Source organism: Zonotrichia leucophrys, chromosome 3 (genome assembly GCF_028769735.1).
Source record: "Zonotrichia leucophrys gambelii isolate GWCS_2022_RI chromosome 3, RI_Zleu_2.0, whole genome shotgun sequence".
Classification (NCBI taxonomy): domain Eukaryota; kingdom Metazoa; phylum Chordata; class Aves; order Passeriformes; family Passerellidae; genus Zonotrichia; species Zonotrichia leucophrys.
In genome coordinates, this window is record NC_088172.1 from 64,764,029 (window position 1) to 64,777,820 (window position 13,792).

The 13,792-nt window shown below is 35.5% G+C and overlaps 1 protein-coding gene across 2 annotated transcripts in view; it reads right to left on the reverse strand.

Annotated features, from left to right (window-relative positions):
- The window catches only part of TTC13 (tetratricopeptide repeat domain 13), a 39,590-nt gene that overhangs the window by 5,526 nt on the left and 20,272 nt on the right, over nucleotides 1-13,792 (reverse strand). The window contains exons 11-20 of one of the 2 annotated variants that reach the window (XM_064708553.1): nucleotides 13,229-13,403; nucleotides 12,651-12,807; nucleotides 12,253-12,383; nucleotides 11,805-11,937; nucleotides 11,212-11,304; nucleotides 6,995-7,078; nucleotides 5,453-5,537; nucleotides 3,056-3,162; nucleotides 1,583-1,718; nucleotides 836-915 (exon numbers count right to left, since the gene is read on the reverse strand). In XM_064708553.1, coding sequence (XP_064564623.1) covers nucleotides 836-915; nucleotides 1,583-1,718; nucleotides 3,056-3,162; nucleotides 5,453-5,537; nucleotides 6,995-7,078; nucleotides 11,212-11,304; nucleotides 11,805-11,937; nucleotides 12,253-12,383; nucleotides 12,651-12,807; nucleotides 13,229-13,403 — 1,181 coding nt within the window. Of the gene's footprint in view, nucleotides 1-835; nucleotides 916-1,582; nucleotides 1,719-3,055; nucleotides 3,166-5,452; nucleotides 5,538-6,994; nucleotides 7,079-11,211; nucleotides 11,305-11,804; nucleotides 11,938-12,252; nucleotides 12,384-12,650; nucleotides 12,808-13,228; nucleotides 13,404-13,792 lie in introns of both variants that reach the window. The other variant, XM_064708552.1, reaches the window with a different exon arrangement.

Below are 13,792 nucleotides of genomic sequence, written 5' to 3' on the forward strand. Positions count from 1 at the left end.
AAGCAGACTCCTGTTCCCAAGAAGATCAGCTGCAGCCCAGAAGAGTTTATTAACTCTACTCCAGTGGAGGCACTGTAAAGCTATTAATTTTTAAACACTATAAAGTTATTTCATTTTTAACTTTTTTTAAATTTTTTTTTAACTGTGAATCTCAGACAGAATGTCTTCTAATTTTTACATTCTATAAGATAAATGCAAAATCTGATTAAAAAATCCCAAAATCTCAAGGTTCTTTTCATACTGAACTGTATCTAGAAGTAAGATTAAAGATGTTAAGTGCTTTGTAGAACAGCGATTCAGAATAGTCTTACATGTAAGCAGGTTTGCATTAAACTAGAATTCCAGTTGAAGAGTTCTGTGATATATGCAACTTTATCCTACAGTTTCATCTGGTGACCTTTCCAGTTGCAACAATTTACTAAAATAATATTTTAGTGTATACTTCATTGAAGTAAGTTATGCCAAAGTATATCTCATTTTAAGTACATATTTTAGAAAAACTTCCTAAGTGAAATTACAGTGGTGTAACACAATATGGATTAGAAAACCAAGCATTAAAATTTAAAAATAACACTTCTCAATGTGTGAGCTGAGACTACTCTTCATTTTAAATATACATGCAGCTATGAATAGTTACCATTAGCAATTACAAACTAGCATTTAAAACAGTACCAAGTCAGTTCCCATTGTCACAGCAGCACAAAAGGAAAAGCTGTGCAGGGCACACAGCTCTATTAAAAATAATATTAATATTAAAACTGCATTAAGATACTGCAAGGCATGGACACTGTACAGCAGGCAACAAAGGTAACAGATGATGAATACCAACACCAACCTAGATCCTCTTGAAAGTGGCATTAAATTATAGAAGTAATAAACTAGTGACAGGATCAAGTTGCAAACAGCATCTACTTCCTAAGAGAAAAAAAAGCGTGAATTAAAGATAATTTAATAGCCAGGTAATACCTTACAAAGGTATACATTGCAAAATCATACATTAACCACAAGTATTTTTAAGAACAATTTTCAAATGTGAAAATGTGAAATAATGAAACTGACGTCTGATTAACAGAAGTTTGAACAAACTACTTTGTTGTATCTTTAACATTTAGGTGAAATACATTTCATCTATACACATTTTAAAGGAGGAAAAAGAAAAAGCTCAAATGTAGTCAGACTGTCCTAGCACATCAAATCAACACAAACCCTATTCTAGAGCTTCTCACAAATTTGTGTTAGTCATCTTATATGTAACCACTGTGAGCCAAACCCTAAACAGCACTTACAGGGATGATGGCAAAGGTGAACACAGGCCCAAGAGAAAAATAAGAAACAACCAGAACACACTGCAATACTGAGACCTTGCCTGGACACTCTCTAGTACTGCAGGCAAAGCCCAGCAAATTTTAAAAGGACAGATAGAATGATAGCAACTTCTTATGGTACTTGTCAGAACTGGGTTTAAGTAACTTTATTGCCTATGAACTCTGTCAAAAACTGTTACAACTGGGACTATTAAACAGAGAGTATAAAAACATAAAAGGCTTTTTAAAGGAATTAATAATTGCTTGAACAGCCTTACCCCCAGCTCTGCAGACAGAATTAGAATTTTTCCTTTAGCTGTTAGATCCTTATATAGTGCATCTATTTCTGCATGATACAGCTGTGTTCTCTCTTCTGTTGTCTGAGTTTCTACTGAAAATAGTATGTTCCCCACTCTGTTAAGCAAATGAAAAAGAAAAGGAGGCAAGACATTTTTTGAACAGAACTTATGCATATCCAGGGTAAATTACAAATCTACTACAGCTACACATCAACTTTTCCCTATCATCTTCCTTAAGCACGTGCATTACTTCCCATTTAATTAAAAATCCCCAAAAATTGCTGAATTAAAAATGCTACATCAATCCTAAGTTTTAAAGAATGCCTAAAGACTGCCACCTAATCACAGATGAAGTATTTACATTGAAGAATACCTGACAAGCATTAGTGTTCCACTTAAATTGTGGGTAAAAAATAAGAAATATGAAATTTTAAAATATCTTCACAGACTTTGGATTTTTGTATAGAATGCTGAATGTAGTTTTCTTCATTTCTAACAGGATTGTTTTGGTATAAGGCAGTTACCAACTATGGATCAAAACAGACTGAATGACACTGAACAAAGTTTGTCTGGAAAAAAGTTAGGCTATTTACTGACACCAAAAAGTTTTCCTAAAATAGTGAGGCCATATATTTAATGCTCTTTCATCATACATAAGCCTGTGATTTAGAATGTAAAATAAAAAAACAAGAGATACATTAATATTTCAGTAGGAAAGTTTGGATTCCATGTCACTCATTGAAAGCACACAAATTCTGGGAAAAATCCCAATGCATAGAATTTTAGCTTTTTTAAATTAAAGTTTTAATTTAATAGTTTGACAGTGCTTCTGAGCTTCAATTTGCTCACTTTCAGAAAGACAAGGAATCAGAATCAATAAAGTGAGACATTTACTATCTCATCCAAAACCTCTATTGTATTCTCAGACATTCAGGTACTACTTAAATTTTCACTTTCAGATAGAAGGTCTGCAAACATCTCAAACATAAAAAAGTCAAAATCTCAAATAGAAGACCGTGTCTTCTGCTCTTAGATCACAGAAATTTCCCTCCTCATTCAGGACTTTGTGTTTACTGACTTCTTTTTCAGTAAACACAAAAGATAAGGTCTCACAAGAAGAAATGCATTTTGATATGTATACATACTGAGGTAGTTGATATTTTTCTCCTTTAGGCATTTTATAGTCTAAGCTGAAAAGCAAGATCTATTATCACTTCTGTGCTGTATGTTTGAGAATCAACTCAGTTCCACCAGTGTTATCCAAATTCCCTTTTTGTTGAAAACACAACAGGAATCAAGCCCTCAAATGAATAAACTTTAGTTATTTACAAAAATGCCACTAGTGAGAAACAAAATCCACTTTATGTGAACAGAAATGGCATTTCAGACAATTAATTGCTAATAGTTCATCACTGCTGAATGTACCCTAACCCTTGAAAACAGTGAACGTACTTATCTCCTGTTATTGTAATTGTGAATCCATCATATTCCTTCCCTTGATCCTTCAGGCTGGGGACTTTTGTGTTCACAGTGAACCCATCTCTGGTTTTACTGTTAAACTGCTTTCAAAAGAAAAAAAAGTAATATTAGAGGTAGCAGAGGCAGAGGCTGCCTACCTATTGCTTTGAAGCACATAAAATACACGGAGTAGAAATGAATGTGGACAACTTACAGAACAGAACAAAGTTACTGTCAGTGACATTATTTCATTCATCCTTTATTTCCTTCTGAATGGAAATCATAAATTCTGAATGAGGCACAGTGGCATTTAACTTTATAACTAAATAGTGAATAAAATGTGCTGCTTATGAAAAGCCACTGTAAAAAGCAGTTCAAGTTGTACAGATTTGTCCCCAAGTTGCATGCTGATGGTGACCTTTTGGTGCAACCATGTAAATGGAAAAGCAGGAATATGAGACCCCATTTTATGTTTACACTAAGAAGTGCTTGCATTAATCCAAGTGTGAATTCCAGAATAAAACTCAAAGCAACAGTTTCTTAACTGTGATCCAGTTTCAAGTGATGTTTATTCTCATCAGAAGGAAAATATCTCTAGGTTTAAGAACTTTACAAAGCTACATTATCTAAGAGTAACACTGTAGCCATAGAGTTGTATAAACCAGGCAGAACTGCATTTAAGTAAAGCCAAAATCCCAGCTTTCCACATAGAGCATTTGCCAGCTACCCAAATAACCAAATTACATCACTATCAGAAAGACATTCATTTTATACAGGCACTAATGAAACTAGTATGCACTAGTGTTTACTCATGCAGTCATTTATATTAACCCAAACCTGTGTTCCAGGGTGTTTTGTTTCAAGGGAATCTGCATTTATTTTAAAGAACAAAAAGTCTCTAATGAGACAGCATTCCACTTTGATACAGTCTGGAATGGGATGCAGGAGACTCAAACCAGACCAAAATGTACAGGAATGGAAACTTCTGCCAGTTGAGACATTTACTTTGAAACAATAATATACAGTCCACTGTGTTTATATATTTTCATCACTTTCTTGGAGTAACCTGTATTTTTAAAATCCATTTAAAAAAAAATGGTAGCATTTTTTCTAGCCTACAATTCAAAAGTAACCAGATTAGATGCCCTACAGAGTCCTACTTGCACATTTGAGTGTCAGGAGGGAACACTTAGCTGCCCACCCCAGCATCTACTACTTCTTCAGCGAAAGCTTTTGTTAAGTTTCAGTTTGTATCCATTTGGCTTCATGTTTCAAAGCCAAGAACAAGACAGTAACATAAAAAGGGCCTCTGAAATTGGGGGGTCTTCAAAGAACATATATTCACAACACATTTTAAAACCCAGAGAAAAATGTAATGCTTAAACCATTTAGCTCCTGCAAAGATAATTGCAGTGCATGAGTGAGCACTAGTATCAAGAACTCATCCAAGCCCAGACAGTCTGTCAGGAGTAGCAGCAAGGCAGCTTCAGAGATTTCTGCTCTATGGCAACCCAGCTGCTTTGCTTAGATACAAAATTCCAGTGTGGACACACAAGATAAGAAAGAATTTGTCTCTATTTAGCATAATGGTTTCTTCCCAAATTTTATTCTGCTCTGATTAAAATCCTCTACTATCCTTTAAAAAGTCATACTTTGTAACTTTGTTTCCCCAACCCTAAATACTTACACACTGCTCACCCCTAGATTAATTTGGAGGGGGGGGAAAGAACTTTTACTTAAACCCATCTCAAGACTTACTACTCAAGATAAGAGTACAAATCATTTTGCAGGTCATATATCCAAAGCCTTTCTACAAATACCACCAGCAGGAGGAATAAAACCTGCAGGTTTCCCACTCCTTTTTTGGCAAGTCTTCCTAAGCTCAAAAATGTTATCCAGGATTTCATTTTAGCTGTCAGTCACAAAGAACAACTATTACCCCTCTTCCCTGTGCCAGCCTCACCACATACTGAGCTGCACCAATGAACCTAAAAGTAAAAAGAGCTCTCATATTACTAATCTTACATGCACAGCAATCAATTTTTCTCCTTCCTATTGTACAGGCACAGAGTGAGCCCACTATGGCAGATCTGACCACAAACCCTCTTGGGTTGAGGAGGTTGGTTTCAAAGAATTACATTTAACATTCTGGTTTCCCATTATTTTGTTACCAGTCCACAGTTAGGCAAAGGATTTCAAATATACATCACCCATTCACACATATCAAAGGGAAGATCCAACCATATATATCCAGATTTGGAGTAACCTGAGCTAGAATTTCCAGTTACTCTTTTCAAGTTTATATACAATGGTTTTATTTTGAGGAACTGAATATCTCCCAGAACACATTTCATGGTTTTTACCATATATTGAAGTTTTTCTGTAATTTACCTTCATTATGGGGAGAAGATCTTCTACTTTATGTACCTTTTCCAAAGCCTCTCGAACCTCTAGCAGTCCTTTTGGATTATTAGCACTGGAAAAAATTAAATATGAAATACAACAGTTGAACACATGTAGTATTTCTGGAAATTCACATACCTTTAACCTAATCAGCCACAGTTAAGTACGTTGTTGAAAATTAATTACTTATTTTCTGAAAATAAGTTCCCTTATACTTGTCTACATGCTCTCCTATATTTCAAAGGAATTTTCTCCTATATCAGCTCAGCTTATTTTTTTCAGCTTCAAACCTCAATTTCAGTATTCAGATTTATCTTATGCTAATCCATTACTCTGTTTTACTCTTGCTATTGACCATTCTAAAGCATCAAACAGTGTTTGCATGAGTGTGTGTGGACAAAGGGTTCGAGGTAAGGAAAGCCAGAAGTGGAAGAGAGTTAAAATTAAACGTATTCTTCACAAAATATACACATCTATGTAGACTCAAAGGCAAGTAAATATTTCAGATGCAGGCACAGCTGGATCATGAAGAAACCTGTTGAATTACTGCTCTAAAAATTATTAATTACACTCTACAAGATTTTTAGAACAGAATTCTTTTAGGAATCACACCACAAATTGGTCTGGTTTAAGGTCAAATGCTACTGGGCTTACTGTGAACAAACTTCCCAGCAACAGAGGACAGAGTGCCAGCTACATATTTTCAGCAACTATCATAAATTTCCAAAACTTGAACATTTTCAATAGTTACAAGGATTTCCTGCACTTTCATTTTTGATATTTAAGTAGCATAATGAGATTGAAAAACAGAACTCAGTATTTAATAAAAGTTACCAGGCCAGAGGAAAATTAGAGGGCTTAAAGCTAAAAGAGTTTTTTCGTTTTTTATGTTATCAGAATACTGTACAGTATTCAGGACAGATGGCAACATCAATTTTCATGTTACCTTTAGTCATATTATTTCATTCAAGACTCTACAACTCTCTTCAGTTCCAGGGCAGCATCTACCAACCCATCTATGTAACAGATAGTAAAGATTCTCTGCGCATTTAAAGCTCCTTGTCAAATACCTGGTCAATGAAAATTACCTTCCATATCTTTGTTTCTCTTTTTTTCTCCTCACTTCTTAATAAATTTATATCAATAGCCAGAGTAACTGTACTTGATTCTACCAAGAGGAACCCCAACATCATAAATAAATCATATGCTTAGAAAGAATAGAGATCCTATCATGACAGAACCATGGCTACAAATTCCAAACAGTTATTACTTTCTATGTATACTCCAATTCACAGGGATTTTTTTCCTATTAAGTTTCTTTATGTGGCAATGAATACAATTTTCCATTTCCAGCAGGAATTAAAACAATTATATATGCTAAGGAAACCAGAACTTACTAAACTAAGAAAAAAGTCTTTTGGACTTTGTAAAATGAATATTTTGTATTGTTTTAGATCTAAATGAATATGTATTCATTTAGATCGCTATTACCAGGAGAACAAAGGAGGGGGCAAAAAAATTGTAATTTACCCATGATAAACAAGGATCCTGTCTTTGATAAAATGAAGAATTTTCTCAAAGTATTCCAAGTACCGCATGTTAATGACCTGTCCCCTACAAAGAAAAGAAAGGGTTTTTTGAAGTCTTGTTTTTCAACCCAACATTCCAGGACACAAATATTACTCATTAATATTTGACACAATTCTTTTCACAATTGCTCTGTAAATTAAAGGAATGAAGCATGTAGGATTTATCTACATGGTAAATTGCCAATCTCCCATTTTAAATATAGATTACATAGTGAACTTGCTCAAATTCATGTATCATTAGAATTGGTGTTCTCTGATAAACTACATTCCATGCACATTTCTACATTTTTAGTGTGCCTGATTCCAGCAAATCTTATCTATATATAATAATTATGAATTTGTACAAGATATATTCTTCCCTAGACTCATAGATACAACACAACTAGAAAAGAATTCTCAATTTGCACATCTAGATAACAACATGCTCCAGTTTACATATTTGGCAATATACATGTTGATCTGCTCTGACTGTTCACATACAATGTTTCTTTATTCACTTATGTTCCTCTATATTGAACTATTTTTGCTTTTAATCCCAAGAATTACAAGCAGTAACTGAAAAACAAAAACATTAAAAGGTGTTGCTTTTTCCCTTGGATTTCTAAGTAAAAAAAAATAAAAATCAATATTAAGATGTGGTAGAAACCTGTTGGGATTACAATCACTCTGAGAGGAAAAATTACATACCATTACTGCATTTGTAGGAGTCCTTCCTCTTCTCCCAGTCTACAAAACAAGATTTTATAAAGCAAGTGTTATCGCTCTCTGAGGAAGCAAAACCACTGTCAATCACAGGAAGCTGTGTGCACCTAGCTTTTTCTTTCCACTTTAGGGGATTTTTGTCAGCTCAAGTCCCTGTCTAATGTCTCACTTGACAGTCTCTCACCTTAGGAGGCCTAGTCTCAGAAAACCAGCAGAAACAGTCCTCAAAAACTGAACAGAATTAGAACACATACACATCTGCACATAGGAAAGGGAGGCAGGGAAAGTGGAAGGATGAAGACAAACCTAATATACAGAATTTGCCCTTGTTGTACGTCCCATCCTTTTCCATCTGTATTTAAAAATATCTGTACAACAGGCAGTAGTGTGTCAGTATAAGGAAGTGGGTTCTCCTTTAGTGTCATCTTGGAAAATACATCCAAAGCAGACCTCTCCTCTATAAGGCCGTTGAGAAGCTGTTGTACCAAGAAAGAATTTTGGTGGGTGGTCAGAAGTGATTTGTGTTTATTCCCACTCTTTCTTCTTGTTTAGCAAACATTACCACCAAGAATTCAAAAGCTGCAGTGTTCCAGAATGCCTCTTTTTCCCATAAGAACATTAAGCATATCATTAATGTTTAGCTGATCACAAATCCTTGCTTTGTCTATGAAAACAGCTAAAGCTTTCCAAAACGTTTTCTCAACTTTAGATCAAACTTTACTAGCTTTGATCATTTATGCCAGAAAGGAGATAAGCCAAATTCACCCTTGTCCATGGACCAACAAAGAGACAGCTGACTGACACTTGCATCTTAAGATCTGAAATCCTATCAAAAATTGTGAAATGCAAGATGTTTCTTATATATCTTTTTAAAAAGGTCCCCAAATTGACACAAAACAAACAAAAAAGGTTTTTCTTTTCTGACACACTCCAAACATTTTGCCATTCTAGAAAAGAAAAAAAATTAATTCAGCAGACACTGAATGCTAATGCCTCCATGACAAGACTCACTTGACAGGAATCACTGAACAATACTGGACTTCCAATGGAATGAATTTGACTAAAGAAAAGGAAAAGTAATCTAAGTATTTCTCCCCACAGAAATTCTTGGTGTGCAATTCAGATGAAATAAAACCTAGAGACAGCTTGAGCTCAGCATGACTAGATCTTTTACAAATGCTGGAAGAACACCCAACTGCTGTTGCCACATTTCTTGTTTGACTGAACAGCTTTTATCTTAATATACATAATAACCATGCAAACTGCTATTTGTCAGCCTAAATCTACTGTTACACCTGGCTGTCAGGTAGCCATGCTGTTTTAGAAAGAATTCAGCCTTAGACATATGGGTATGAAAATAACTTTCAAACCATAACCTAACTATAAAACAAAGTATATGTTCCTGAAGGACAGTCAAAAGACTATAAAACCACCTCAGTTATCAAGAAAAAGGCATTAGTTCTGTGCCCTATTAGTCTCTTCAATCAGCAGCCATTTTACAAGCTGAGTAATGTAAAAATGAAATTATACAAATCTGCATAATTCTTTAAGAAGAAATGGTCATTTAGAAATCTGTGAACTAGAAGATGCTTCAGAACTGTGAAAAAACAACTATTACCATTTAATATGACCATTTATTTTATCCCTCACATCACACGAAATAATCAGGATGGAGCCAAAAGCAGAAACAAATAACAGAAAGCTGATCAAAGCAAGTGATTATTACTTAAGGCTGGAGAATGACCAAACCAGAACAGGTTTCCAGAGTCAAAAAGAATGCAATCACCATCCAGTACTAAAGCACAAGAAACTCCTAAGACAGTGGTATTTAGGCTGCTTCAAATCTATTTCTTCAAAACAGGCAGCAAACCAGTATTTTTCAGAGAACCACTACTTAGCTATTATACAAGTCAAACCAAAACGCTGATGAGATTCCCAAAAGCCAAGGCTGAGCAAAACCAAAAAGGTTAGAATTAGGTTCACTGTGGGCCTACAATTCTGAAGCTTACTTCAGACTTCTATAAAATGACCAAAACAGCTGTAAGAGTACATCTTCAGTTTTGCCAGCATTCTCTGATGAAAGGAAAACAAGTACCCTGGTCACTGCAAAACCAGAGTTCCTGACACAGAGATTCTGTACAAGGACATATCTCTGCAGATTAAATGTTCAGTATTAGTTTAAGGATGTTAATTAAGTGTTGTTACATGAATGCCTTTCTGCCAACACAGGTCACCTAGAAGTTAAGCTTTTACTCTCCAATTTAGAAATAAAACCACTAAGAAACAGGTGAAGTACAGAATGCATCTCTGTCCCCAAGGACAGATGGCTGTGGTTTCTGCTGCACTGTACACACCACACGAGAGAAATGCAGCAAAGATGGAAACAGCTTGGAACCCAAATGGCTTGGGTGAAGAGAGAAACCTGAGCACAAGACTGTTCAAAAAGCAGCACATCTTGCAAAGTAAATGATCTGCACTGGAGTTTAATGCAGCATTAACCACTCCAAGTAAAGGAGAGGCTGCTCGGGTCCATTCCACAGACTGAAAGGAAGAGTGAGGACAAATCCTCATGAGCCTCTGCATATGAACATCAGAACATCACTATTTTTCTCTGCCTGAAATAATTCTTGAGAAGGCTTTGTTTCCCTCATTCTCCTTTTTCAGTACAGCTTGTCAAAGAACAAAGAGATAGACACATATAAAAGCAGAATGACAGATCAAAGATTCAGTATTTCCCAGGAGGGGGTGGATTAAGCTGAAACCTGGCTACATATTTACTTACACAAACACACTCTGCTCCTGTGATTGACAGTGATGTTGCCACATTGAGTCTGTCACACTTGTACCACTTCAAAGGGGGTAGCACTGTCATGACCACAAAGTTTTGCAGCATGGGAGAAGATGGAACGTACAACACTGGTTGAATCTTTTAAATTTTATCTTTATTTGGAAGTGCAACTGTTACATTTCACAGGTTACTTATTTCATCATTTTTGCTTTACTTTGGCCTGCCTTGAAAACAAGTATGAGAACTGTTTTCCCTCGCCACTGTAAATCACTATTAAAACTAATAAAACAGCATTGTTTCAATCTGCCTTTGAGAAGCAGGATTGACAAAAATTACTATGATAAACTATGATAAACTTAATAAAATTTTTACACTTAAGGTTACTTGGGAATTAAAAATAGCATGTGAAAATTTGTATATTCTGGATCCTTTTCAGACACTGCTACAACTCAGTAATACAACTGCAATTCAGGAAAAAGAGGAAATGTCGTAAGGGAAAACTGTGCACAAATCCCAAATGTTCCATCAGGAATCATAAAATGAATATTAAAGTAAAACAGTAAGCACATACACATTCAATGTTGTAAAATGCTGTTTCACAAAGAGCTGGCAATTCTGGTGCAACCCCTTAGTGTGTGTGGGAATGCTGTTTGGTAAAACTCTCATACCTGATTAAGTTAATGTGATTATTGAAACCTCTGCTAAGGCTCCGGGCAGGCATTTGGTCCAACCAAAGCACAGGCTGGTCAGGGTCAGCTATCCTACAAAGACAAAGGACAACAACATCAACATTTGGCACACATTTCAATCCATGCAATATTTCTAATAAAGCTTTTTTCACAGACAAAACAATTTTAGGCAAAAACTAGAATTCAGAGATTACAGAAAAGAACTTTTCCTGAAATACTGATATTTTTCTTATAAAAAACCATACAACTCAAACATTTGATGTTTCTGGAGTTGAACCTGTTAGCTTTTATTTGCCTTAGCTGCAATGGATCCTATGGTCTCTCACAGTTTTGCTTCAACTGGAAAATGCTATACCTTTTTTTTCCCTCCTTTATGGAAGAAGAAAAATGGAGTATTTTCAGAAGTGCACTCCTTTTCTTTTATCAGAACTACACCATCCTTTTATCAGAACTTTTCTAGTTACAGAGTGGCAGCTAGTGCTCATTTTCTTGCCCATGACTGCAGCCCTTTGGTTACCTGGAGCACTCATCATCATGACAACCAGTCCAGGCTTGCCCTCTGTGACCATTACCTTCTCCACTTCACAGCAATATCAAACATATCTCTCCACTGCATCAGCCTGGTCTTCCCATTCATCCGAACTTTGGAGTTTGCCCAAGTGCGCTGCACAGCCTGCATTACTTCTAGAGTGGCCAATCCCATTGCTGAGGTGAGGCACGAGGACAGAGGTACCAACAACAGAAACAGAAAACCAATCAGAGCCAAATACTCAGTGCTGCACAGACAGGAAAACTGAAGTGGGAAAGCAATGTATTTACAGGAATAGAATGGACAACATCAGAAAGTCTGAGAGATCCTGATTTCCAATGCTCAGCTAGGCCAATCATTATTTTAAAGTTTCTATCTGATTTGAAAGAAACAGAGCATAAACCCAATTTGCAGATAGGAAAGATACAGCATTCAACTATCACACTGACTCCCCTGCCCCCGCTCAAATTCACAGAACATTTTCAGTATACCTCTATGTATCCTTTTATTTGGAAGAAATCCTGGTGTCTCATACTGCATCATGGAACCCAGATGATCAGCTACACATATGAGCTCTTGCACATCAGGCTTATAGCTTTCGAAATTCTGAAATAACACATCTCTTACAGAGGAGAAAAACATGCATCAGACATAGCTTGGTTATAAAAGTCCTGAAAGCATTTGGCAAACAAATCTGTGTTTTACAAATCAATACCATTTGTGTGAGAAACATTTTAAAGGATAAAGAACACTCATTCCTCCTCAAGTCCACTGAACATACATAGTAGGTTGCAGTTTACATGCAATATCTCAAATTAATTCAGTCTTACTGAATTCAATGGCAGATCCCCCCCCATTTAAAATAAGATTTAAAAATAAAAATTCTCACTTTATATGTGGCTGTAACCCTGGCTGTTCTTCATAATTTTCTATAAGAAAAGGAAGATTTTTGGCCCAGTGATCCTTGAAATTTCCAGGAAGATCTGTATCAGTATTATACTCTGTAAGAGGGGTATCCAAATGTGCATGCAAATACCTCGAATACTCTGAAGGAAAGAAATAAAATTAATACTGTTTGCATAATCAGTTTACTTATGCCATTACACAAAAACAGTAACCAGGTTATATGCTTGGCAGTTAAACAACATCACTTAAATAAGTCATTATTTTTAGATAATATCATTTTTCTATTAGCCAATTTCCAAGATAGAAATAAGTCTTTTTCAACCAAGTATCACAACAGTCTACACTTATACAGAAATATATATTCCATTCCTGGATTTAGTTTTTAACTTTATGAACAATAAGAATCAGTGTATCTTTTTCTTAACATACATACTCAACAGAGCTCATGAGAATGTACACTGTCTTCTCTAGAATGACCATAATTACAAGCAAGCTTACACTTTTAGGGTCCTTGAAGCATTTAAGAAAATTTTTTAAAAACCCCAAATAATTCCAACTTACCTCGGAGATATTTCACTTTCAGATATTCTGGACTGGCCTTCTGTCCTGGTAGAGGATCATTTAACATAACTTTGGTCTGAGCTTTTATGCCTTCATAAAACTGTCCCATTGCAACATGGCTGAGACCCTTCATGTACTGGCACACTTCATTGTATGGTTCCAGCTGAAGACATCTCTAGGAGATTAAAGGAACAAAGCACCCATAAATCAAGAGACAGAAAGACTATCTTCAAATAATCCAACCTGTCTGGCCAGAAGACATGTGAAAAGATTTAATGATTATTAAGATCCACTTCCATCATCATTTTCTTTCAAATGCTGCTGAGCACTTAAATTGCTAGCAAATTTAAGAAAAAATATTTTCAGCTTTATAAAAGGGGAAAAACTGAAACCCCAAACCTTGTCAATGCAAATATGTCTTTGCATACTTTGCTCTAACAATATTAGCTCAATGTTAGCTGGGTGAAATTAGGCAAAATATACTCCTGACAATATTGCAAATTATTTTGGGTTAAGTATATAGATATACATCTCTTTTGTCATTTCCCCCATTCATCTCTTCAC